This window comes from Rhopalosiphum padi, chromosome 2 (assembly GCF_020882245.1).
Source record: "Rhopalosiphum padi isolate XX-2018 chromosome 2, ASM2088224v1, whole genome shotgun sequence".
Taxonomy (NCBI): Eukaryota; Metazoa; Arthropoda; class Insecta; order Hemiptera; family Aphididae; genus Rhopalosiphum; species Rhopalosiphum padi.
Genome location: NC_083598.1, coordinates 62,481,595 through 62,507,186, shown reverse-complemented (window position 1 = coordinate 62,507,186; position 25,592 = coordinate 62,481,595). Strand labels below are relative to the sequence as shown.

Sequence of the window (25,592 nt, the reverse complement as noted above, 5' to 3'; positions counted from 1 at the left end):
GTTATAGTTAATACATTTACGTTTAAACTATCAATAATAATTTCATTCAATAGATATTTTATCTTTTATGTAACCACATACTGGAGTTAATGTTAAAAGGGTACTCCAGTATAACTTTTTATCCGTCTTAATCCACGAGTAATATATATATATATATATAATTATTGCATTAATTGTTTTTTAAAAACAATAGTATTTATAAAAGCTTCTAACTAAACACAAATAATGCTATGACTTATAATAGCTATTTCAACAACTGAATTACAATAAATGAAATACGAAGAAACGTTAACTAAGTGCCTATATATTACGTGTATGTAACATAAAGGAAAAACTTTATCAAGTTTTAAATGACATAAATACTAAATATGGAGTCATCGTTTGGTTTCCTACTAGATAGCAGTTATTAGTGAACAATTTTATCCTCTAGGTAAGAATACTTATTTAATTAAATATTACCTATGGGCTATGACATACGGATGCAGTAATATGCTACTGTATCGTTAACAATTAATAACTAATTAATTATATCTTATAAATTAGTTTACTTGATTTGAATATTATATGATTTATAATTTCTAAGTATTTTTTAACATTATATTATCATTCAACATGACATGAAATTTATTTTCTTGAATAATCTGTAAATTCATTCTACGTAGTTTATATTTATAATATAATATTATATATTTTATATTAGTTTATATTTATTAGGTATATTAAAAAAAAAAATAGTTTATAACCAGTTTTCAAAACAATAATAATCTCGGAAAAAACAAAACTTGATTCAACCTAAAAACAGTAAATATCAAAGACTGAATAATTAAAATAACTTATAATACCGGATATTTAAAAAAAAAACAATAACACATATTATAATAATATTATATAAAACTAAAGTCTAAACCAAAATGTTTTTATTTTACTTTATTAATAAATGAAGATTTTAATAATTTGAACTTGATGATTTAAATACCTTTTAATTATACTGTGCGCAATAACATTTTATAACATACGTATTGTAATACGAAATGCTGTAATATTTTTTCAGAACTGCATTTGCCCAGCGCTCCAACCACTTTGGAAGCGCCAGAACTGGATTTGGAAAGAGACGATGACGGAGAGTCAGCAGATGCAGACGAAGAGAACTTGGTGCCTGTGGAGGGCGAACCTACAGCCGACAATGATAACCCATCGTCGGACGACCAACAACAACAGGAGCAACAGAAACAAGCATCAGTATCCACAAAAAAACCTCCACAGGTTGTTTATGGGGTTGGAAGTGGAGGTGGAAATGGAGGTGGTGGAGGTGGCGGCGTCCGTCATCATGATAACAAACAAAGACATGGCTCTGGCAAGGGTTCCGGTTCCGGATATCCGGCCCGTTGGTTTCTAGTACTAACCGCCGTCGCCGTAGTCACACTGTTTAGGTCGCCAGCAATATCTCGGTGGTGACGACTCCGCTAATGAGGAGACTTTTGTACGACGCTTATCCGGTCAGTGTTCTCGACACTCAACAATTCCTGATCTAAGACAATAATCGATTCATTTTTTTTAAACAATATTTTTTTATTTTTCAACCATGGACCGTTTTAATCTCTCAACCTTTTCAAAAATAAAAAACCCATCCTTTTATTTATATATATACACACACACACACACACCTAATACCTAAGGCTTATATAATATAGTAACATAATAATATATAACAATTATATAATGTACAATATACACGGTTGACACGCGCCATCGATGCATAATAAAATATACATTATAAAATTTAATATTGTTATCAACCCGGATTAAATGGAAGTCAGAATGAGAGGTGACATGTCTCTGGGGGCCACAAACGTAAGCATATTTATTCGTTACCCTAAAGTTTTATCAAATGGTTATTTATACATTTCTTAATACAAAATACAGTGATTTAATTTTATTAATATATTAAATTTAAATAATTTTATTTTCATAATATGTATAATGCCTAAGTATACAGGTGATTCACCGAGCATGCTCCAACCCACATTGTTTTCTTTAATGACGCATATATTCAAAATTTGATTTTCTGAAATTTTTAAATAAAGGTAGATACTTAAAAAACATATTTTTAAATCCTTGAGATTTTTGTATTTTAATCTAATCTAGCCTAATACAAACTTCTGTGTTTTTCAAATTACAACCCTCCTTTTATACAGTAAATTATTTTGTAGATATTTAAATTAGTAAAATTTGGTCATATCAAAATTTGAACAAGGAGTTTTTTAGTTATTCGACCATGTACACTAAAGATAATAAATCCATAATAATTAGTTTGGAAAATATGAAGGATATGATTATTTATAAATTTTAATAATTTATTAATTTATATTAATCTAGTTAATCTATCAATATTTATAATTTATAAAAATAGTATAGGTTTAATAAACACTAGATCCGATATTATATCTTAAATATATTATATTAAACTATACTATATTTACATTTTAAAACCGGAAAACTACTCTTTGAAATTTTTAATTAGGTACATCAAAAATTTCAAAAAAATTCCACTTAACAATTTACAGTAAAAACGAGCTCTTATTTGAAAAACAAAAGCTTGTAACACCATAAAACTCCCCTTAAGTAGTACAAAAAGTTAAAAAAAAAAAATCTTAAGAATTTGTGAATAATATGGTCATTAAATATACTTAAAATTTTAAATAAATTGGTGATTAAAGGAAAATAGGAGTGAGCATACTTGGTAAATCACTGTAAATGAATAAATCCTGTATATGGCTATATTTACATATTATTCTATAGTTAATAAACAATTTAAATATTTATATGTATTTTTGTGTAGCATTGTAGTATTTTGATTTAGACTGTAATGGTTAATAACTATAAATTTATGTAAATGAACTAGAATATATTTTACAGTTTTACACCATTTTAGAACATTTATTAGGGATAAGTCTATATTTTTAGATATATTTTCGTCCATTTAGGTTCACAGCCAACTATATCAATCATTAGGGTCTTCTAGAAGACTTTAGCTGAGCTTGATTGTTTTTATACTTGTGTTATATAAGTATATAACATTGTAATATATCGTACGTATATAATACTCAGAATCAACTCGTTCATACCTATTATGAGTTGTCACTATTATATTATAAAGTTCGCTGGAAGAGCTGAACATTTAAATAGTTTACTATATACGCACAACAAGCGATTGCTATTTTTAGAACGTTCTAGTTATGCATACCAACTATACGCTGCACTTCAATCTATTATTTAGTATGTATATGTATAATATATATATATATATATATAGAGTGCGTCTAAAAAATAACTCCCTGATTTATGGAATTAATATGAACCAAACAAAGTCAAATATCAAAAAATATTTTTTGTTTATAATTTTTGTACATAAAATACCATTTTATATCAATTAAAAAAAAAATTATATCACTTAAGTGGTGGACCTCATTTCTAAGCCTTTCTCAATAGTTGTCTATGGGTTATTTCGGACATGATGCCAACAATTTTCTGGACTATATTAACTCCATTCAAAACTTCTAAAGTTTGGGGATGATGTTGATACACTTACGCTTTAAGATAACATCAGAGAAAAAAATCACATGGCTCAAATCTGGTGAACATAACGGCTATCCAATGTCACCACGCAATGAGACAATAAAAAATATTTCTTGAAGAATACCGAGTGAACGATGAGCTATGTGTGATAAATACTAACAATAGCGTCGGTAATAGTTTTTGTTGAAGTAAATATTACTAATGCATCTCCAACCCAAACCCAAACTACAAGCTCATAAAAACCAGGGAATTTTTGCCACACCCTTTAAGTACATAATATATATATATATTATAATTAATAATTTTGATTGATTCTATTCTAATACTTGCTACTGTACAAAAAGTTCGAAAATTGTATTTTTTTTTTTTTTTTTTTTTTTAATATACGATATTTAAGTAACAGATTATTGAAACATTAAATTATCACCTCCAAAATATTATCCACGCTGTTTGCCATTTTTGAGGACGTTTTCCTATTTTGCGATGAATCATATTACACAAATATTTTAAAATGTCCTAATGATCTAATAAAAGACCATCCTACCCCCACGTACTGTTTACCTTCGGTAACTATACTATCTATACCTTACACGAACATGTGCCAGAAACTAAGATTTTCATGGACATATATTATATTAAAATATAGTCAGCCAACACATAGTAAATCGCTTCCGGTGGACTTGTGACATAACTTCCTTATTAAAACGCTTGAAGTCTATTCAAAAAAATTTTATCCTAATAATACGTTTATTACTCGTTAGTATAAGTTAGTTAAACTACAACCGTTTAAATGCCACTTATATTTGACATGTACAGATATTATAATTATATTCTAATTACAATATATCTTAAAATAATTTCACTATTGTTTTAATATTATAATAGTTAATATTACAATGTTAATAAAACATTAAAAATAATAACAATACTAAATAATTCGCGGTAAATAAATAACTTGACATACTACGGTTAGGTTGAATTAATTTATATTAAATAAATCATAATATAAATACATATGATAGAAGTATATTTTTTAATATACAATTTTTATCAATTCAAGTATTTGAGTGTATTCAAATTAAAAATTCGTCGTATCCGTGGTGGGTGTTAAGCATTTACAATATTCACTCAAGACGTGCTAATGACGAAAAAAGTATATTGTACATTTTATTATTACTATTAGGTACTTATTTGATTTTATTATTTTTTCTAGCAATTAGCAGTGTTGAAATTTTACATATATGTATATTCAAAAACATTTCAATTTTTGAATACATTTTCAATAAAACATTAGTACCAGTTAATATTAACTGTTTTTTGTTCTCCAAAAGAACATAAAATAATGAAAAAAATAATAACGAAATAAAAATAATATAGTGAAATAAAATTACAAATAGTTCTCGTAAATCAGATCGTTATTACAAATATACGTGTATAACAACGATATTATCATAAACGTTTTATTTTTTAGACCAAACATGATGGAAAATATCTATTTACCGCAAAATACATTAATTGACTGTATCGTTCGCAAGGCTCGTCAACTTTTAAACATAATACGTTCTTATACCAACTTTAAAATCATAATTAAAAAGGATCAAAAAATCAAACTTCATTCACAAAAAACGTATCGACCAAATTTGTGTTTCATGGTGAACAGACGGTATCTACCCCGGTGGTCCGGTACCAATAACATAAACAATATAAACATCAAACATGTATTATATACATACGATATAATATTCACAAGCGCATACGTCATTATAATATTATAATAATATATACAATACAAGTTAATAGATGTAATTGATTAAAATGTATTATGGTATTGTGATATTACAGTTTTCTACTGCTATTATGATGTATGTATAAGTATAATATACAGTAAAACATTACATGATTATTATTTCATTATTTCATAAAACGCCGAGTTTGATTAGGGATGTCGTCAATCCTCCGGCTGTGACATACTATGTATAAGCATAATAATTATTATATAATTATTACGAGATATATTCGACTCTCCCGCGCGCGACAACGATAACGATTAAAAAACTCATAAGACAGCGTGCGTTTTCGAAAATCTGTGCACACTGCACCTACAATATAACTACCTATACTTACTATAATCACATTAGCTCATCTGTCGCTCAACAATTACACGCTTAAAATATACATTATAACGAGTTTATATAGGTACAGACGTAGTACGTACAGTGCTAAAAAATATTCTATATCTTCTTTGCCCTTCTCTCACAAATATATGGCCATATAGGTTCAGCCACTTTTATTTTACACCTCTGGAAGCTTTATCGCCCTATCACTTTTTTACTCACATCCAATATTTTTATGTTATTTTCTAGTCTATCAATCCACTGTATCTGTCACCTCTCTTCATAAAACGACTAAACCATCTCAACATATTATTCTCCCTCATTGTGTCTACTTATGTGTATACTAATAAATATAGGTACTATGACACTATGTAAGGTACTTTTATAAATTATGATAAAGAAACACAGACAGCCGATAAAATATGTCTGAACAGCTATATTATAAATGCTATTTTAACAATAGGTTCAATCACAAAAAATGTCGTTGTACCTATATACTCGCCGCGGAATAAGAACGTATCTGGGCGGTGGACCAAAACAATCTCACCGCGCACAGGTCGTCGCTAATTGGCTAACAAAAACGAAAAGGAATAGACATAATAGTAAACAGCCCAACTATTACAAGGTTGTGGTGGAGAATAGGTCCAATGCCTGCGCGACGAGGTACACATTCTTATTCCGCGGCGAGTATAGATGGCATGTTGTGCATTCTTCTAATTATATGCTTATGACAAAATGTAGAACTTCGGCCCAAACGACCCCCACTAGATTACCAACGCACAAAATTAATATTTTACCTTCATGAAATCGGTATTATCATCAATGAGTAAGTCCCCATATAAAAATCTCTCCATTTACGTCTATTTATCACAATTTTATAATTTAATCTCCAAAATACTTATTGTAAAAATTACTTAGGTACATATTGTATTTTATTCGGAAAATTAATAGTAATAATTATACATTTTCATTTTTCAACCGTTCGTCCAATTCGCTATTTTAGTTCGACGCGTAACATACGCGGAATAGTATAATAGTTATCATGCTTCAGGTTATTCGGTTCACTGACGTTAGGCTAAACTGATATAAGACATAAGTACTACTATGTTGGTTATTGGTTAAAAAACAAAAAGTTCAAGCCTAAGAGTATTATATTTCAAAATATTATAATACAACTGGCTACTGCTACCTGTGTATAATAATATATTTATAATTGTACATAATACTCAAGTATACGAATAAAACATAATATTGTCTTCCATTAAGAAAAATAATTTTTGTTTTTGTTGTGTGTAGATTATTTATGTTATAGGTACTTACTAAATATTTTGTGCCTGATATAGTATAACCGGCTCGTGTATTTCAATTATAAATTATGTACATTAATACCTAATGGTTGTTTGAAAGAAAAAAAATAAGCGCTCAAACGATTTTTGTTATTATATATATTTTATTATAAATTGTGTAATATTCGGTCTATAGTCTCAACCGAAACGTGAAAACGCAAATGAAAAATAGTAGTTGTGGTCATAGTCTCATTAGGTGACTCGTTGCAGGACACAGGACGATCATCACTAAATTGTACTGAATATTTTAGTTTGTAGTATAGTATTATAGTATATCCAATATGTTACATTCCTTTAACCTTGTATAGTATTATAATTGTTAAATTGTACCAATATATTATATGATAATATTACAATACCTAACAAATATCTATTATTATATTGGTTGTACCTATATAGCTTAGACGCGATTCGGTAACAACAATAACAATAATGTTATAATATATTATTACCTGTATTGATTTATATACTCATGAAAATTATTAATTATTATACGTATGTACATATTATATTATGTTGTTCCATTTGAATTTATTTTTTTATTAAATCGTATTGACTATTATGTATATTATATTATATAATGTTTAATAACAATAACTACACTATGTTATATGGTATTGTTCAACATTTGAGTACACAAATTATTTTATAATTTAAAATAATATCTTCAACAACGTGAGTCGTGACAATATTATAAAGAAATATATATATATATATATATATATATTATGTATTATACTATTATAATATATTAATAATCTATTAGATTATCGTTATGTATACGAAACGACAGTATAAGAGCGTTTTAAAGTCATTATTATAATATTAATGTTATTATTAAATTGTATAATATTATTATTATATTTTTTTTTTTGTTTGTTTTATCGGATCATTGTTTAAAATATTTGTGATTTGTTAATGTAATTATCATTATTATTTCCAATGTATAGTGGTCATTATTCGATTTACATATTATAGTCTAATATTGATTTATGAACACATGCGAAGTGAGAAATCTAACAATATACAAAGTACAGTGTACACTACACTTGAAGTGTTTAAATAAAGAATATTATTTTGCGTGGTACCTAGACGTATTGTACGAGTAATATAGCTAAACATAGGAATTAAATACTAATAATTATAAATACTAGTATTTATAATCAATGGTACTAGCTTATAATAGTATAAGCAACCGTCTATGCGAGCTATGCAGTAGTCGCAGCGAGTGGTTTTTTTTTAATTGAAAATATTTCCAAGTCCGAATGACCAAATCCTAACATAAGGACTGGCATATAAAGTTCTCTCTCTAACTCTAGTAAATCGCGTCTGAAAAAGTGCTATCTCGGGCTCGCCTATATATAGGTGCTCTCCCGCTTTATACTTGGTCATATTAACTGATATCCCTTCTGGTAAGGCGATGTGCGTCGTTGTTCCCTCGGTTCACGCATCGTCGAATTTATGCGCACGTGCGATGATCCTACTAATCATGGCGTCTCTATTATGAAATGTGAGATTATTTTATTATCTACTACGGCTCACTCTAACGTATCACATTATAGGTACCTAAGTTATTCACACAGTAAATTAGTTTTTAACTTAATTTTTTTATGGCTATCCGTTCATCCGCCCAAATCGATTACCCCTCTCGGTCCCAATTAGTGCGGATAATCGACGCTCTACTGTCTGGTATTTTATTATAGGATATCAGAACACATGACAATAAGCTGCTTATTTATCTATGAAAATTAATTAATTGATTAATATATTATTAACTCTATAAAAACGAGTTATTTTCGTTCTACAGTTTCAATATTGTGCTGTTAGTTTTATTAATATTAGAGTGAATCGACATAATATCAAACTTTAAGGATACCTAAACCTTAGAGTAATGAATATAAACATAGATAATATTCTTACCTAAAATGTTTTTTAATATCGTTCTTAGAACATACAAAATAATATATCATTCGTGCTTATATGACACATTGACACAAGATTAGCGATTACCGAAAAGTCTTTTCTATATTCTATTATTCTGTATTAGTGTATTACCCATTATGATTTATGTCATAAATTGACATATTGTATTATAATTGTCATCACATATTTTATATTGATGTCAATATTTTGAATTTACGGCAAGTACCCTAACGATGAGAAATTCCCGTTTATTTACTTATACGTCGTTGGTTGGCCACACTGTTTTTAATGGTTTCGATCTGGTCGCTATCAAATCTACACTAAGTATGCACCACAGATATCTATATCTGCACCAAAACAGATATGATAAAAAGCTACTTATTTGGCTATATCATAGTATTTGATTTTTTGAAATTCACGCGCTTTCTTTAAGTTTACCTACCTTTTTTTTTTTAGATGATACTATGACAGAAGACATAATTTATCACAGCACTGGCTCTAAATGTGCACTTAGTTTTTGTAAAAACATATGTATAGAAACTGGTGGAGAAGGTCAACTATCGTTTTTCAGTTTTCCTAAAGATCCAGTAAGGTAAAGTCATAAATAATATTATATTATACAAATATGTTGGGATGTTAGGAAATGCATTGCTTTCAATTTAAGTTAAGTTTTCAAAGAGCGTATTACTTGCCAGTGTTATAACGCAATTAGATTCTATCTTCGTTACTGATAATATTAAGTTCATGAACATTATTTATCTTTTGATTTTCAAGATTAAACTAGAATAATACAAAATAATAACTTTAAAATAGAATACAAAAAATATTGATTATATTTACAATAATAACAAAAAGATAAATAATACTGAAATTAATAATAATAAATTTGAATTCAAAATATCAAAATGTTTTTCTTTATGCACTTTAAAATTGTACCCACATGTTACAACCGCAAATATAACCATTATAATTTATAGTATAAGGTGGTGTCCTATCGATATGTTTATTTGTATATAATAATATATTAATTATTTGCGGTACACTTTAATAGATAACAAATAACAATCTATTGGAAGTGAACGCAGACTATCCAGTGGTTATATTCTTATCTCTAATGCCGTTATTGCCACCACCAAACTAAAACTAAAGGACATATAGTTGAATGTCCAAGTCTAAAAAGTTAAAGATTATTTATTTTAGTTGATATTTTTCTGGTATAAATAAGCGTATCGCTAATTTTATCGTAAATTTTTTGTCTTAGTGTGGACTTTCAAGCTAACCTTTACATTTTACAAAATAATGAGAATATTTTAACTGCAGAAATAACCATTTTTATACGTTTATTTATTTTTCTATATATATATGTATGTATGTATAATGTATAAATGAAATGTTCATTGGTAAATGCATAACTTGAAAACGGATGGACTGAATGGGCTATTTTTTTTTTTATTACATTTTTGTAAGTCTGAATAACGTTTCTAGTGTTTCCACAGAAAAAAAATTGGGAAAATAGTTCGAATAATTCAAAAATAAAATTCATATATATTATATTATCAACATAAAAATTATTTTTCGAAATAATTGAGATCTGACGAGACCACTGCTGAGACAATTTTAGCAAGTATAAATCTGGAGGGGGCGAGAAACGAGCTGCCAAATATAAGAAATAACGTTGACCAATGTACCAAAGGCTGCATACTAGTTGCGTCCCGAAGATAACTACAAAAAAAGGTCTAATCCGAATTGCGGCCCGAGTTTATTTTGGGTACAGACGAGTTGCGGCCCGGGTTTTTTTAATTCTAGATAATTGACTGATAAAATATAATCACAGTATAATGTAGATACCAATAAGATACACCTTAGTCGTCGCTTTACTACCGCTAAGAACGTTCCAATATAATAATTTGTTTATTTTATTTATTAATAATGTCGATTGAAATGTTTAGTGAAAAAAATCGCACATTATTTATAATTGAAGGTTATAAATTTCGTTTCCATAAACATTTAAAAAATAACATTGATCGATATTGCTATACAAAAAAAATGTGTACAGCATATATTCATTTAAATAATAACGTAATTATTAAAAAAGTTTTAAATCATGAAAACCACGAAAAAGATAGTGATGAAACATTAAACAGACAGACTGTAAGTAATCAAGTGAAACGTAAAGCTATTGATGATATTAATGAGAAGCCGAGTAAAATTATTCATAGCAAACAAAAATATTCATAGGAAACATACATTTCAAACGAGTCCAATTTCCCTCCTATTTTATGGGCAGAATACTCAGCGTCTACTATGCGCACTACTAATAGTTGTGAGGCTTTTCATTCGAAATTCAACGCTTTCTTCTACTGTGCTCATCCTAATATTTTTGTATTCATCGATGTTCTAAAAAATATGCAAAAGGATACCTATATAAAATTAAGAAGCACTCACTTAAATACTCGCAGAACAAATATCATTGAAAAAGAAACATTTATTAGAAATATAATGAAACGGTTGGAAGATAACCAAATTGACAAATTTAAATTTGTACAACTATTATCATACAAGTTTTTACCAGTGCCATAATACCTATTTTACTAAATAATACTAATATTTTAACTTCAATACATTTTTATTAACTTTTTTACCAGTGTCGACATTTTTTAATAAAAACAAAACATTTTAATATTAAAAAAAACAATTTTAACCTATTTCTTAATATTACATATTTTAGTTATATATACGTTTATACCAGTGTCAACATTAAAAAAAAAAAAAAAAAAACATCATTTTTAACCTACCTGCAGTAACTACTGATGCTGCAGACAGTCCTAAGTCTGTATAACAATTTGAAGGAAAATGAAGCTTTTTAAATTTAAATTAATTAAATTATCTAGAAATAAAAAAACCCAGGCCGCAATTCGTATGTACCTCAAAAAAATCCGGGCCGCAATTCGTATGTACCCCAAAAAAACCCGGGCCGCAATTCGGAAGAAATTTTTACCGCGGGACGCAACTAGTAGCCACCCGTACCAAAGACGTCGTGTCCAAAGCACCTTCATGCCACACGCTATCACATGCTCGTGCATATTTAAATTAAACTAATAAACAACATTTTAATAGTATCATTGACTTCACAATTATTTTAAATCAATGACTGAAGCAACAAAAAGGAGGCACACTATTCTAGAGTAAAGTTTTCTGATAAATTATACATTCAATTTATTAATTAATAGAGCCAGTTGGATTTATAATTGAATTGCATAGGTCGTGCTTATAATGAGTTTGATTTAATTTTAAACGCATACTTATTTTTGTATATTATTTCAAAATATACGAAACTCTTATGAGAAATGCATCAGGCTTATTGCACAAGCTTTTGGTTACCAAAATGAAATACATATTATTGATATTAACTATGCTACTTTTAATTGTAATCAGTTTTATAATATTGTTATTTACTTTTATCTAAAACTTTTATAATAGTTTCTCTAAGAAATTCTCATACTACAACATACAGACAATCACCTAACAGGACAATGCATTAAATTGTATAAAGCACATGGACAGGGCGAAAACAATTAACCTAATTATCTTTATATGATTTTTAAATACTATAAATTAATTATAACACGACCACAATATCATCATTCTAAATCAAATTATTTATAGTATAGGTTAAGTTGTAATCCCTTTAATTTTTTGTGGAGAATTTATCAATTTTTTAAGTGGTTTATTATTTTCTTAATAGTTTACTATAACTAATAAATTAATAAAAATTATTTAATCGATACAGTTTAATAAGCTGTTTTAATTTGATAATATATTTAGGACTTGTAGAATGGTAAAATATTTTATAATTAATTAATTATCTAAATTCACCTAAAATGAATCGTGGACGAAAAGTCCGTAGACAAAAAGTCCGCTTTTTAAAAAAAAGTTGAACAAAAAGTCCAGATTCATTTTTTATAGTCGGACAAAAAGTCCGAAAATACAATTTTATATACCTAATTAATACTTATTTAAAAAATTTAAAAATGCTGTACACATATATTATTATTATGTTTTCGTATAACTAACAAAAATATAACGGAAAGTTGGAAATCCACTATAGTAGTATAGTTAAGTACCTAAAATAATGACAAATTTATATTGTTTTATTAATTATAAATATATACTATTTTTTTTTTTTTTAGTTTTGTTTAGATTGACGTGTTTATAAATAAAATAAAATTCATTGTTTGTTAAAATGTATTTAGTTACAAATAAATTTTGATATTGTTGTTCTAATATTTTGTAATAGATTATATAATTATAAATGAAAATAAGAAATATGTTTAGACGAATAAATAAATATATACCGTTTAGGCGAGGATTAATTCAACTAAAAATACCGTTTGGGTGAAGATTATTCAACTGTTTTTACCTCGCATATAGGAAAAAATAATTTCACTCGCCCAAACGGTACAAATGATAGTCGCCAAAACGGACTATAATTTTTTTGTACGGGCGACAAAGTGCACGGGAACAGCTAGTAATAATATATAATGTCTATAAGCATTTTTAAATTTTTAAATTTTTCAAATAAATATTAATTATATAAAATATTTTGTATTTTCGGATTTTTTGTCTGACTATAAAAACTGAATCCGGACTTTTAGTCCCTCTTTTTTTAAAACGGACTTTTTGTACCCAAACTTTTTGACCAATTACCACCTACAATGGACCAAAACCATATCTATTTATAGTTATTTACAAAATAAGTAGATCAATTATTGCCATAAATGTTTACTCAGTTAACAGTCCATTGATTAAATATTGTATGTTTAATTAATAACCCAAGGAATTTACTTTAAATCTACTTAATATCTACAGATTATAAATTTTAACAATATTTGTAATTATTTACAGATGTGCTATTTGGGTTGAGAACTGCGATTCAAAATATTTGCCAAAAGTAGCCGTTCATAATCTGAGTAGAAGATATAAATTGTGTTCATTACATTTTGAAGACCGAATGTTCGATTTTCAAAAGAAAGGACTCTTATCCAATGCAGTACCAACATTATTTAAAAGTTAGTTTGAAAGATTCATTTTATGACTACATAATTATTTATTATGTAATATTTATTGTGAATTTCGTGTTTTCAGATAAAGTACCAGTAATAAAACCAGTTACATCTAAAAATGTTTATAAAACTATTACAGTATATAACAACAAAATCCCACCAGCTATCCCAATTGATGCTATGCCGCCTTGTTCAAAATATGGTATATGTCACTTATAATTTATTTATTAATTATATATAATTATTTATTGTGTAATATTGATTGTGAATCCTGTGTTCTTAGATAAAGTACCAGTAATAACATCAGTTACATCTAAAAATGTTTATAAAACTATTACAATAAATGATGACAAAATCCCACCAGCTATCCCAATTGATGCTACGACACAGTTTTGTTCAAATTATGGTATATGTTACTTATAATTTATTTATTTACTATATAATATTTATTGCGAATCCTGTTTTCTTAGATAAAGTACCAGTAATAACACCAGTTACATCTAAAAATGTTTATAAAACTATTACAATAAATGATGACAAAACCCCACCAGCTATCCCAATTGATGCTACGACACAGTCTTGTTCAAAATATGGTATATGTTACTTATAATTTATTTATTTACTATATAATATTTATTGTGAATCCTGTGTTCTTAGATAAAGTACCAGTAATAACAAAAGTTACATCTAAAAATGTTTATAAAACTATTACAATAAATGATGACAAAATCCCACCAGCTATCCCAATTGATGCTACGACACAGTTTTGTTCAAAATATGGTATATGTTACTTATAATTTATTTATTTACTATATAATATTTATTGCGAATCCTGTTTTCTTAGATAAAGTACCAGTAATAACACCAGTTACATCTAAAAATGTTTATAAAACTATTACAATAAATGACGACAAAATCCCACCAGCTATCCCAATTGATGCTACGACACAGTTTTGTTCAAAATATGGTATATGTTACTTATAATTTATTTATTTACTATATAATATTTATTGTGAATCCTGTGTTCTTAGATAAAGTACCAGTAATAACACCAGTTACATCTAAAAATGTTAATGAAACTATTACAGTAGAAGACAACAAAATCCCACCAGCTATCTCAATTGATACTACGCCGTCTTGTTCAAAATATGGTATATGTCACTTATAATTTATTTTACTGTAAATAGTAAATATTCTATTCAACTTTAGAGTACACCAGGCAACAGACAAAAACATGTTGTATTTCGTGCATACTACCAACATTTCCGGTTTGGTGGCATTGTCTATACTCTCTCACCAATAATTCATCTTTTTCACTTAACTGTCACAACCTGTGGTGTTGCTATCACCATAGCAATAGTGTATGTTCATAATCCAATTATAATAGCGACAAATAACAATCATCTCTGAACTGTAAATTTAGAGTTCAGGCAATAATTCGCTGGTCATTCGTGCATGCTCAAACTGGTGTATTCTTAAGTCAAATAAAGTGTAATAATTAAATATAACAGATTGGAATTAAAAATGTTTATAACTATTTGAATAAAAAAATTGTTGCAGATATGTATATTAGCCAACCCTTGTTTGATAAGTCAATTGGTATTGGACTTCATTCAGTAAATCTTCAAACTCCAGCTTATTTATCAGCCAGTTCTCCACGAAAACGTAAACTTAGGAAGAAACTATCTGAAGAAGTTAATTTAAAAAAGCGATTAGAAAAAACTGTTATTGAATTGAGAAAGCAATTAGAAGAAACAAAAACTGAAAATAACTGTCTCAAATTGTGTGAAATGTATTTACCTCCAACAATGTATATGTTGGTAAAAAATTATTTGATGAATAAATATAAATCACCAAATGGCCAACGATATCTTAAAGAAATAACACAATTCGCATATACAATTCATCATCTGGGACCCAAAGCTTATAATTTTCTTCAAAATCATTTTAACCTTCCCCATATGCATACTTTAAGGAAAAAATCTATTCAAAATATTGACAAAAATGTTCAAGACACAATTGAAAATGACCATAAGTACAGTAAAATTTAATAGTATTAAAAACTAATATTTTTACATTGTAATATAAGACTGAATTGAGGTCAAACAAAAATACAATTTATGTAATGAGCTCCATTAATTGTTAACATGTATGAAATAATTTTATACTAACTGTAATATAAATTATTTGTGTACAAATTGTTTAGTTTTTAAATTATTTTTATTTTGTTTTTAAATTGATAGATAAAGTGGAAATGTAAATTTATTTAAGTCATTTTATTTGTTCAATGGGATATAAACAAAATTTAAACCATATTGTATAATATGCAATACATAATATTTGTTCCTTGGTTAGGTGTGACTTTTATCTTTTAATTTCCACGTATTATACTTACACCAGTTATACCTATTAGATTGTATACTAAAAAATTAAGGTTATTCAATGTTTGTATCAACATGATTAATAAACTATAGTCTGTTCAAATGAGATCAGTACCGAGCGGCTACCAGTTTTCATCAGAGAACACCTGTTTGTTATTCCCCTTAGTCAAGTATCTGTAAGCCTACCACGTATTGTGAACCATGCTTATGCCATTGATTATAGAATAGACTATTCTCTATTCCTCTATAACTTTTAACAAATCTATTAATAGAACATATTTATTGTGTTAATTGTTTAATAGCTTCCTTAATACTTCAAAATTGGATTTGATATAAGCCATGTTACTTTGTAAGTTCTGTTGTGAAATACATAATTTTGCCTTTTGAATACTCACGGCATTATTTTCGACTAATAAATATATAATACGAAATTACGTCAATTACGAACAATCGTTTCAAAATGTTCGCGATACCTAGTATATTACGACATCCAACCATGTTCCTCGACAAGTTACCATATGGGTTCTGATGGCAATTTAATTCCAGGTGCTTCAGTTTTAAATATGTAATTAAATTCTAGAAGGAGCTTTTTTAATAACAATTTTTACATTTAAATATTTGATATTAAATTATGGTTACCTATCTACCTCATTAAATTGTCCGCGAATTTCTTCTACTACTCAGTGAATTCCGTGAGCAACACATGTAGCTTGAACCATTTTTGTATAAAAACTTTTAATGATTCATGTTTCGTGATATTGTCATTAAATTATTGTTATTATATGCAATATGCTTTGATTAAAATAATATTATAAACTCAATGATCAAGACCCATCACTAAAATATGTTTATGGACAAAGGCATAGCTTGAATTATTTCTCGGCGAATCCGAAAAAAAATTCTGAACAAATGCAATTTGTAGTTTAGTGCTCACTCGCCAATTTGGTTTTTTTGTTATCAAAACTTATGAAACTCGGCGAGTTAAGCGAACGATCATGCAATCAGAATTTGTCGATGGCTTAGTTTTGGAAGTTAGCAATTTTGCGTTTTTTACGTATACCCAATACGCTATAATTTACCACGCCTTTCATAATTTTTTTGTAAATACGTATTTTTAACATTTTTAACCCGTTTTAACCTGTGGGATTTAGTCAATTTATGTTTGAAAATAAGATTGTTGAGCAGTGATGCCGCTGCGCTACGCTCGGACAAAAATATCGAAAATATCCCTCGACTTGTGTCTTGTGTAAAACACCTTAAGTACTTAGGCCTCGGAGTTAAAAAAAAAAAATGCAAAAATTACAAAAAACGATCAACTTCCAATAGCTATAATCCTATAAATTTAGGGTAAAAATATACCTTTTGTCTTTAGCTATGATGAGGAATTCGAAATAGAGAAGTATAATTTAATTGAAGAAACTACTAAGTGTTAAATAAGTACTTTTTCTTATCAACAATTAGGCACCAAATGTAGTATCAAAAATTGATTTTTAAAAGAGTACAAAAAGTTTGAAGTTTCAAACTGGTAGGCCAATTAATTCATTAATTTTTTTAATTATTTTATCTATTCTGTGATACTATTACAATTTTTTCTTTTGCAATAACACAGATATATATACAATACCTAGACGCCGCTTATAAGACTCACTTTGGGACCAGCACAAAGTGAGTCTTATAAGTTATAACCGAATGAATCTTATAGGCGAAGTGAAAAAAAAAATTAATTACGTATTTATAAATTTTATTTTACTACATATTTTGCTTTAATTTTAATACTTTAACACATATTACATATTACATACTATTATTATTGAATAAATTTAATAATCCTGATAAAAAAAACTAAAATTATAATAGGTAAATATTATAAAAATTATACATTAATAAAAAATTATAAAGGATGTATGTATAATGTATTTATTATGAAAAATTAATTTTGAAAAAAATTTGTAATTTTAGTTTGTTTTTTATAAGGTAACAACAGAAACTAAAAATAATCAACACGAATATTATTTAATTTTTCAATACCAATTTATTTCTAAATTATAACGAAAAAAGTTTATTTTCTACTATTTATTTTACGAAATTTGAGTCTTATAACCGATTTTTTTTAAATGTATTTTGATACGTCCGGACCGTTCCAGACGATTTTGAGTCTAATAAGCGACTGAACCTTATATCCGTGAGTCTTATAACCGGCGTCTACTGTATATATTAAATATATAGGTACTACCTATAGTTTATAAATGTTTATATGGTCGTCGGTCGAAGGCATAGTAGTAAATATTACCTTTATAGTGTCTTATAATAACCATAATCAATGATAAGAAAATTGATAATAGACTGCTTATTATCAATTTTCTTATCATTTTTAATGGTTATCTCAAAAAAAAATTGTAGTCGTATCATAATTATTCACAATCACAAATTCGTGGATTCTTTATAGTGATCACTGATCGTAAATCGTCACTTGTCATAGGTATTATTACGAATGCTTTAGGTGCATACGATATTTTTCATTTTTTAGTAGAATTAGTCGAAGTGCTAATTATTTTAACTCTGTCCAGAGTTTTAGACCATTCAAAAGTATACGCGTTATAATTTTATAATTACAAATGTAAATATGAAATATCACATCGTTTGAAAATTATGTAGCCCCAAAGCCGATACACAATTCAGTGGCATTCATCAATATCAATACAATCTCTTTGCTGCTAAAATAAATGGTAAGTCAATATCGTTATTAATCTAAGTTTCGTTATTTGTCTACTTGATGGTAATCTATATTTGTTTTGTTAATCATAGGATCCTCTCAGCGACGATACTATTCCTTTCGGAGAGGAGAACACAGCAAATTCTACAAAACTACCGTAAGTTGAATTTGAATTCACAACCAATATACTGTATTTTATGTGATTTTTGAAGGAGTTGAAATATTGTTATGAATCTGGTAATAGAACTATGGTTTTCAAAATCCTTTGAGAATCAGCTTAAATAAATTCTTGGTATATTAAATAAAATAAAACTTCATACACTAATAATACTTATATTATTTGAAACTTTATAGGTATCTAAGCATTTTTATTTTCCTATACACTAACAAAATAATATTAATGTTTTATTGTTTCATTATAATATTATTTATATTATGTGTAATAACTCAATACTTGAAAAATTACAAATTTATTCATTTTATTCCAGGCATCCGTATGTAACATTTTTCCACTTGTTCTTCAGATTTTCTGCTGTTGTCATCTATTTTTTTGGAAGATTATTTACTGAAAGCTTTATCACATTATTTGTTCTTATAATTTTATTATTATCTATGGACTTTTGGATTGTAAAAAACATAACAGGTTAGTTATTTACATGGCTTCATATTATTGTATATAGGATATAACAGATAGACTTGACCAAAAAAAAATTATGCTACTTAAACATATGAAAAAAATTGTTAATATTAAATAATGTGATGAGTAAATAATTTAAGAAATGTACTCATGTCAGCAAATTCTCAAAAATCATATTTTTAAAATAGTTATTACGTTCCAAATTAATTTAATCAAAAAATATTGATATTTTAAAAAAATTCTAAAAAATAAACTACTTGACTTAGATAAAACTTTACCATCAAAATTGTTATTTTAATCAGATTCACAAATTGGATATTTTAAATTTATCCAACAAAATTTAAATCAAATTTTAATTTTTTTATTTCAGTATTAAAAAATAAATATAAAAAAAATTAAATTATACATGCAACGCTGGGTCTCTTAATGATAAATAAAAATAAAAATTGAAAATATTAATTAGAACAAAAGTTATTCTAAAAGTCAGTTCTATCTGTTACACCCTTTGGTATAATAAAATTGTATATTATAACATACATTTTTAACTTTTTATTGTTTAAATGTTATACCTACAAACTGTAATAATTGTTTTTGATATTTAGGTCGTATTATGGTTGGATTAAGATGGTGGAATTACGTAGATGATGATGGTGTTTCGCATTGGGTTTATGAATCAAGAAAGGTGAGAAATTGTTGGTTCCTTCTAACCAATGTTATTTATTATCGTTTTGTATGTCATAAGAGACATATTATCATAAATAATTGTTTAAATGAAAAATGAATTTCTTTTATGTTTGACTTGGGTTAAAATTAGACCATATACTTATTATATTTATTACCTAAGGATTCTGAATTTAAATAAAAGATTTTTCATTAGACTAGTCTAATCTTAACCCAAGACTGTTTATTTACGAAGTATAGAAAACAATGTTTTATATTATTATGATATAAGACTTTACTTTATTTTAAGACAACTTGCTGATATTTTTGTCGTTACAAATTCTTGTTAGCTCGTAACTTAATCCATCGTCTACTACACAAGTGTTTTCATTTAGCTATAGTTTTTATATGCGTATAGTCAGCAATATTATTAGTTCCCTTTGTTAACAGGGATCTGTGCAGCATCGAGTAAACTCTGGTGAATATAGAATATTTTGGTCTGGACTATGGTCTGTTACTGGAATATGGATTTTATTCTTTATCACATCATTCTTTAGCATCAATTTTAAATGGATGGTAATAAGAATGCATGGTTTATTGTATGAGTCCGTTGTAATTAACAGTGGTTTAATTTTGTTTCTACTTTTCTATAGTTATTGGTCTGTATTGCGTTGACCTTGAACATTGCAAATTTGTATGGTTATATAAAGTGCAAAGGAGGAAATCAAGAAAACCTGGGCATTTCTTCAATGGCCAGTAGTTTTATTTTTCAAAACATTGGAAAAGTAAGAACATTTATAAAATATAAAACATAAAAACTTTTATTTTCAACTTTCTATAACCCCAAGTTTTGTTGTATCAAAATAATGTATAACTTATTGTATTATTATATCAATCAAAATTTTGCTATTAATGTCAAGTTAGGTATTTTATATGTACCTATTTTTTTTTTCTAAATAGTTAAATGAAAACTATGGATTGTTCAATTTCCTCAAAATATTTCCTGAATTTCTAACCTCAGTATAGTTTTTATTGACATTTATTTAAATTTAATAATAAAATAACAAATCGAATATTAAAATTATTCTTCAAATTTTAAGAACATAAACAATATTGTACACTTGTAAGGTGAAGACAGCACATGTGAGTTTGACATGCTCTTAAATATTTTAATAATTATTAATGTCTTATTATGGCATGTTATAATTTTTGATGACTATAGTAATTTTAACATGATGTTTGTAAACAATATAATTAAATTGTATAAAATAATAGTAATAATATATTTTATAATTTCCAGGTAAGAGAAACAATGTCAAGCTTAAATAATCCCCCAAGCAGTCCAGCTAATATTAAACCAACCGGTATTGTTTAATATTAAATAAAATATGAGCTGTTACTTAAACTGTATTGCTAAGTGTAAATTATACTTCTGTGTATGTATGATTACCATTATGATTATCTTAAATATATAATATTATAATTGTGTATATGGATAAATAAATTGAAGTCTATAAAAAAATAAATATGCATTACTGAGTAATTTTAAAATACAGAAGATTCAACAATCATAATAATTCCCTTTTTTATGAAAAAATAAAATACTTTAGTCGAATAATTACACATCGACAAGTATGTTATATATGCATCGATAAATTAATTAATTAATGACAGACTTGATTAATAGTCTTTCCTTGTTATAACATAGTTAATTGTTTATAATAAAAAGGTTAATATTTTTTATAAATGATCTACACAAGATTTGAAAAGTAGTGAAGTTCAAAATTATACATATTTAATAATTTGTTTAGTTAAAAACTATAGCAGAAAAAAAGTTTACTTCTAAATATATTAGTGCAATACATTTAGAACATAATATATTTTAAATTTTTTTGTATGGGTTTTATCGATATGAGCAATAATCATTGTACAAGTATTAGCTAAAAATATGTCTTGTTTTTATTGCACCAAGTACATCAAAATGTTGTATAATTAATAGACTCAGCTGAATTCTGTAGATCATATAAAATTAGAAGACTTTCACACTCTGAAATAATTCTAAGTTTTATTAATTTTCGGATTTTTAAGAGTAAAATATTTTCCATGTAATGGAAGTGGATAATAATATATTGAGTTGAGTAATTTATTGTAATAATATTTTAAATAGATAAACTATTTTGTTTTCGAAATGTACAAGACACATAACGACGTAACATTCATTAATAAGTAATAACATACTATAATAATGTTGTGGTGGGGAGAAAAACGGTTATGTTTTGAAGAAACGATTTTGAAAAAAGTGCAAAAAAGTATGGTCCAGGTGAGGCTCGAACTCACAACCCCGGCATCGCTCACGAACAACTGTCTTATAAGTACCGTGCGCTAACCGATTGCGCCACTGGACCTGTTCGTGAGGAGTCGATTTTTACCCATTTAAGTGGTTTCACAATCAGCCGTAACAAATTATTTGTTTCAATAGCATTGTTTCAAGCACAATGTAGGTAGAGAAGATATCTTTTCTGTTCTCTACATCGTGGTTTCAAGTTATTATTATTTTTTTTTTATACAATTAGGTACCTTTTTACCATGTAGTAACTTACACATGCACCTATATTTTATTGTGTAGGAACTTATATATACAGTAAAACCTCGATAAGACGGAACTTTGGTAAAACGGAAAATTTCTTTGGTGCTTTTTTTCAAATTTCATTTTTTTGAACCTCGTCAAAACGGTAACCCTGTTAACACGGAAAAATTGCATGGTCCTAAGCGATTCTGTCATGTCCAGTTTTTACTGTATGTACCTTACTTTATTGTGTAAGAACTAACATATGTATTTTTTTTTATCTGCCATAGGTCTCGTGTAAACCAAGGCAGTCGAACGAGTTATGATTTCACCATCATTCATGATTTATTAAAACATCTCAAGAGATTGAAAAACTCGTTACACACGCGGCGTGGGGTATAGCAAAGTATAGCGTAGTGCGTATGCGTAAAAATATAAAATCGTAAACTTTGGAAGGATATACATTATTAGTAAAATAATGATTTGCGCAAATTCATTTTTGCACCATCATTAAAATACATGTTTGAAATAAAAAAAATTGAAAAAACCGCGTGGTAGCTAAACTGTAAATTGCAATTATGCCATAATTTTTAAAATTACATTTTCCAGCAACGTTATACTAATTAATTTTGTACAAAACCGTGTGAATAATGAAAAAACTGAAAAGGTATAGGTATATGGGGGATCATGAATCGCTGATTTGTATCATGAACTTCGAAGTAAGCCGTAAGGTACCTTATCTACCTACCAATTACCATTGATTACAGAATAGACAGTAAGTACTGTAGTAAACTAGTAACTATAGTAGGAAACTAGGAACGCCCAAGACCTCCACACGTGTGGAGTCGTGAGTAGGTACCGGACTCAGACCATGGAGTAACTACTAACAGTACTCGGTAGCATGACAAAATATATTGAATAAATATTTTTTCATGCTCAGTAGTACAGTGCTAACTAGTAACTAGTAACTATATAGGACATAGGTAGACAGGTAGTGTAATAGTAAATAGTGTAAAGACTGAAAGTGTTATACTCATTACTCGATTACTCAATACTTCATATTATACAATACCTATACCTATACCTATACCTATACCTATACCAATACCTATACATGTCCTAAGACAGACCACGACGCTTTTCGCCCTCCACTCTGCCAACACATCATAACAGTGTTACCAAATATTATCGCACATGTCATTAATAATCTTAATTCTTAGAGCGGTATTGGTACTATCCATAAATACGTAATATCTATCTATATACTATCCTTACTATTATATAAAATTGTAAGGGTTTTTCTACGACCGCGCTAACCGAGAAAATACTTCTTTTTTTTTTTTTCGTGTTATCGAGGACCGGAGGAAGGACTGCTGTTGGCATTAATTTCCCTATAATTCACCTACTAATTTGTCGTTTTAGTTTAATTAAATTTATTTGTTTATTTAATAGTTCAGAATTGACGGATTAAATATACTTCCTTTCGACTAATGCTCGGGGATGCAGGTTTATTTCGCACCTGTTACACTAGGGTAGCAGTTTTAAAGTGACCGCAAAACCAAGTGCAAGATAACTAAAATAAGCTAAATAACGAATAATATAAAGTTATAAACATTTTGGAGTGCTATAACTGAATACAACTGCATCAAATATGAACACATAGCCCGTGATTCTATGTATATTGTATGTATTTTTTATATTTATATAATATTTTACATATAAACAATAGATCTTAATTATTTTGCTTAGTTCCAGGTAAGACTAAAAATTAAGTTAGTCATAGTCTGCTGCAACAGCGGTGGCCGGTGCCCAGTGACATAACTGTGTGATAAAGGTGTGGAAGCTTTGGTGACGACAACCGCAATAGCAGCCATGAGTATTGATTTAACAAATGTTAAGAACATATTTTTGTTATAATTATTATGTTAAATACAATGTTTATGGGAGTCTATAGAAGAGTATTCAGAGGTGGTAAATCCCTATTTACTTTTTTTTTGTGTTTTTTTAAAAATCTAATTTGTTTTGTATATTTTTTCAATCAATTATTTTAATATTATTTTATTATTTTGTGTTTTACTTAAAGAGTTTTCTTTGTCCTCATACGTATGTGTGTATAAAGCATGTCATGTGCATATGTATAATTTAATTATATAATATTGTGTTAATATGTAATTTACATATCTACTTATTAATGACTTCTGTCATCAAACATCTCCTGTATAGGTATTGTGAAGTATATAGATAAATAAATAAGAAATATAAAATTAAGTAATTAAATCATATTTTTGTATCATTAGCATCAATAAATCACTGAATACTCTGAGGACAACGTTTATGATAAAAAAAATTAAATTTTCCAATGTAAGCAATGTTCTATTGTAGATACAGTTGGTATTGGTATGTTTTTTTAGTTTTTAGTAATAATATTTCTTGCTGTATAATATGCCTATTCATTTTATACAAAAACACTATAATAACATTTTGTATATACACAGGTCCCTATAAATTTGAATACAACTAAACTAAATCTTAAAGGTAACAATATAACTTAATTGTATAGAATTTAGAAATAGCATGAAATTTACTTAATATGCATTTTAAAACAGCTTGTTA

General features: G+C 27.3%; 3 protein-coding genes, 1 long non-coding RNA gene and 1 other non-coding gene across 10 annotated transcripts in view; 4 read left to right on the top strand and 1 right to left on the bottom strand.

Moving 5' to 3' along the window:
* The window catches only part of LOC132921630 (lachesin-like), a 140,411-nt gene extending 134,647 nt beyond the window's left edge, over positions 1 to 5,764 (top strand). For both annotated transcript variants that reach the window (XM_060984765.1, XM_060984764.1), the window contains one exon: positions 1,052 to 5,764. In XM_060984765.1, the coding sequence (XP_060840748.1) occupies positions 1,052 to 1,455 (404 nt within the window). In that variant the 3' untranslated portion in view covers positions 1,456 to 5,764. The remainder of the gene's footprint in view (positions 1 to 1,051) is intronic.
* Positions 5,765 to 9,328: 3,564 nt separating this feature from the next.
* On the top strand, positions 9,329 to 16,694 carry LOC132922394 (uncharacterized). 4 transcript variants are annotated; one of them, XM_060985884.1, is made up of 9 exons: positions 9,331 to 9,551; positions 13,865 to 14,028; positions 14,105 to 14,224; positions 14,306 to 14,428; positions 14,493 to 14,615; positions 14,680 to 14,802; positions 14,867 to 14,989; positions 15,054 to 15,173; positions 15,583 to 16,694. In XM_060985884.1, the coding sequence occupies exons 1-9, from the start codon at positions 9,424 to 9,426 to the stop codon at positions 16,071 to 16,073; spliced, it is 1,515 nt and encodes a 504-aa protein (XP_060841867.1). In that variant the 5' UTR covers positions 9,331 to 9,423; the 3' UTR covers positions 16,074 to 16,694. The 4 variants fall into 4 exon arrangements, with proteins under 4 accessions (XP_060841869.1, XP_060841868.1, XP_060841867.1 ...); XM_060985888.1 differs by having other exon boundaries at positions 9,428 to 9,546; XM_060985886.1 differs by lacking the exon at positions 14,680 to 14,802 and having other exon boundaries at positions 9,329 to 9,551.
* A 2,129-nt stretch (positions 16,695 to 18,823) lies between these two features.
* On the top strand, positions 18,824 to 21,939 carry LOC132922434 (uncharacterized Golgi apparatus membrane protein-like protein CG5021). 2 transcript variants are annotated; one of them, XM_060985948.1, is made up of 7 exons: positions 18,824 to 19,129; positions 19,209 to 19,273; positions 19,605 to 19,759; positions 20,356 to 20,435; positions 20,876 to 20,989; positions 21,067 to 21,198; positions 21,714 to 21,939. In XM_060985948.1, the coding sequence occupies exons 1-7, from the start codon at positions 19,127 to 19,129 to the stop codon at positions 21,786 to 21,788; spliced, it is 624 nt and encodes a 207-aa protein (XP_060841931.1). In that variant the 5' UTR covers positions 18,824 to 19,126; the 3' UTR covers positions 21,789 to 21,939. The 2 variants fall into 2 exon arrangements, with proteins under 2 accessions (XP_060841931.1, XP_060841930.1); XM_060985947.1 differs by having other exon boundaries at positions 20,864 to 20,989.
* Positions 21,940 to 22,672: 733 nt separating this feature from the next.
* On the top strand, positions 22,673 to 25,247 carry LOC132920814 (uncharacterized). The gene is made up of 2 exons (XR_009660791.1): positions 22,673 to 24,662; positions 24,729 to 25,247. It is a non-coding gene; the product is annotated as an uncharacterized LOC132920814 (long non-coding RNA).
* On the bottom strand, positions 22,726 to 22,818 carry Trnai-uau (transfer RNA isoleucine (anticodon UAU)). Its single transcript is given in 2 exon segments — positions 22,726 to 22,761; positions 22,781 to 22,818. It is a non-coding gene; the product is annotated as a tRNA-Ile (tRNA).
* Positions 25,248 to 25,592: the final 345 nt, after the last annotated feature.

Bases quoted from the DNA above. Each gene is read 5' to 3' on its own strand.
- LOC132922434 (XM_060985947.1), top strand. The intron at 20,436-20,863 runs GTGAGAAATTGT...CTTTGTTAACAG, and splicing joins GGGTTTATGAATCAAGAAAG to GGATCTGTGCAGCATCGAGT. The intron at 21,199-21,713 runs GTAAGAACATTT...TATAATTTCCAG, and splicing joins TTTTTCAAAACATTGGAAAA to GTAAGAGAAACAATGTCAAG.
- LOC132922394 (XM_060985884.1), top strand. From the start codon at position 9,424: ATGACAGAAGACATAATTTATCACAGCACTGGCTCTAAATGTGCACTT. The intron at 14,225-14,305 runs GTATATGTCACT...CTGTGTTCTTAG, and splicing joins GCCGCCTTGTTCAAAATATG to ATAAAGTACCAGTAATAACA. The intron at 14,990-15,053 runs GTATATGTTACT...CTGTGTTCTTAG, and splicing joins ACAGTTTTGTTCAAAATATG to ATAAAGTACCAGTAATAACA.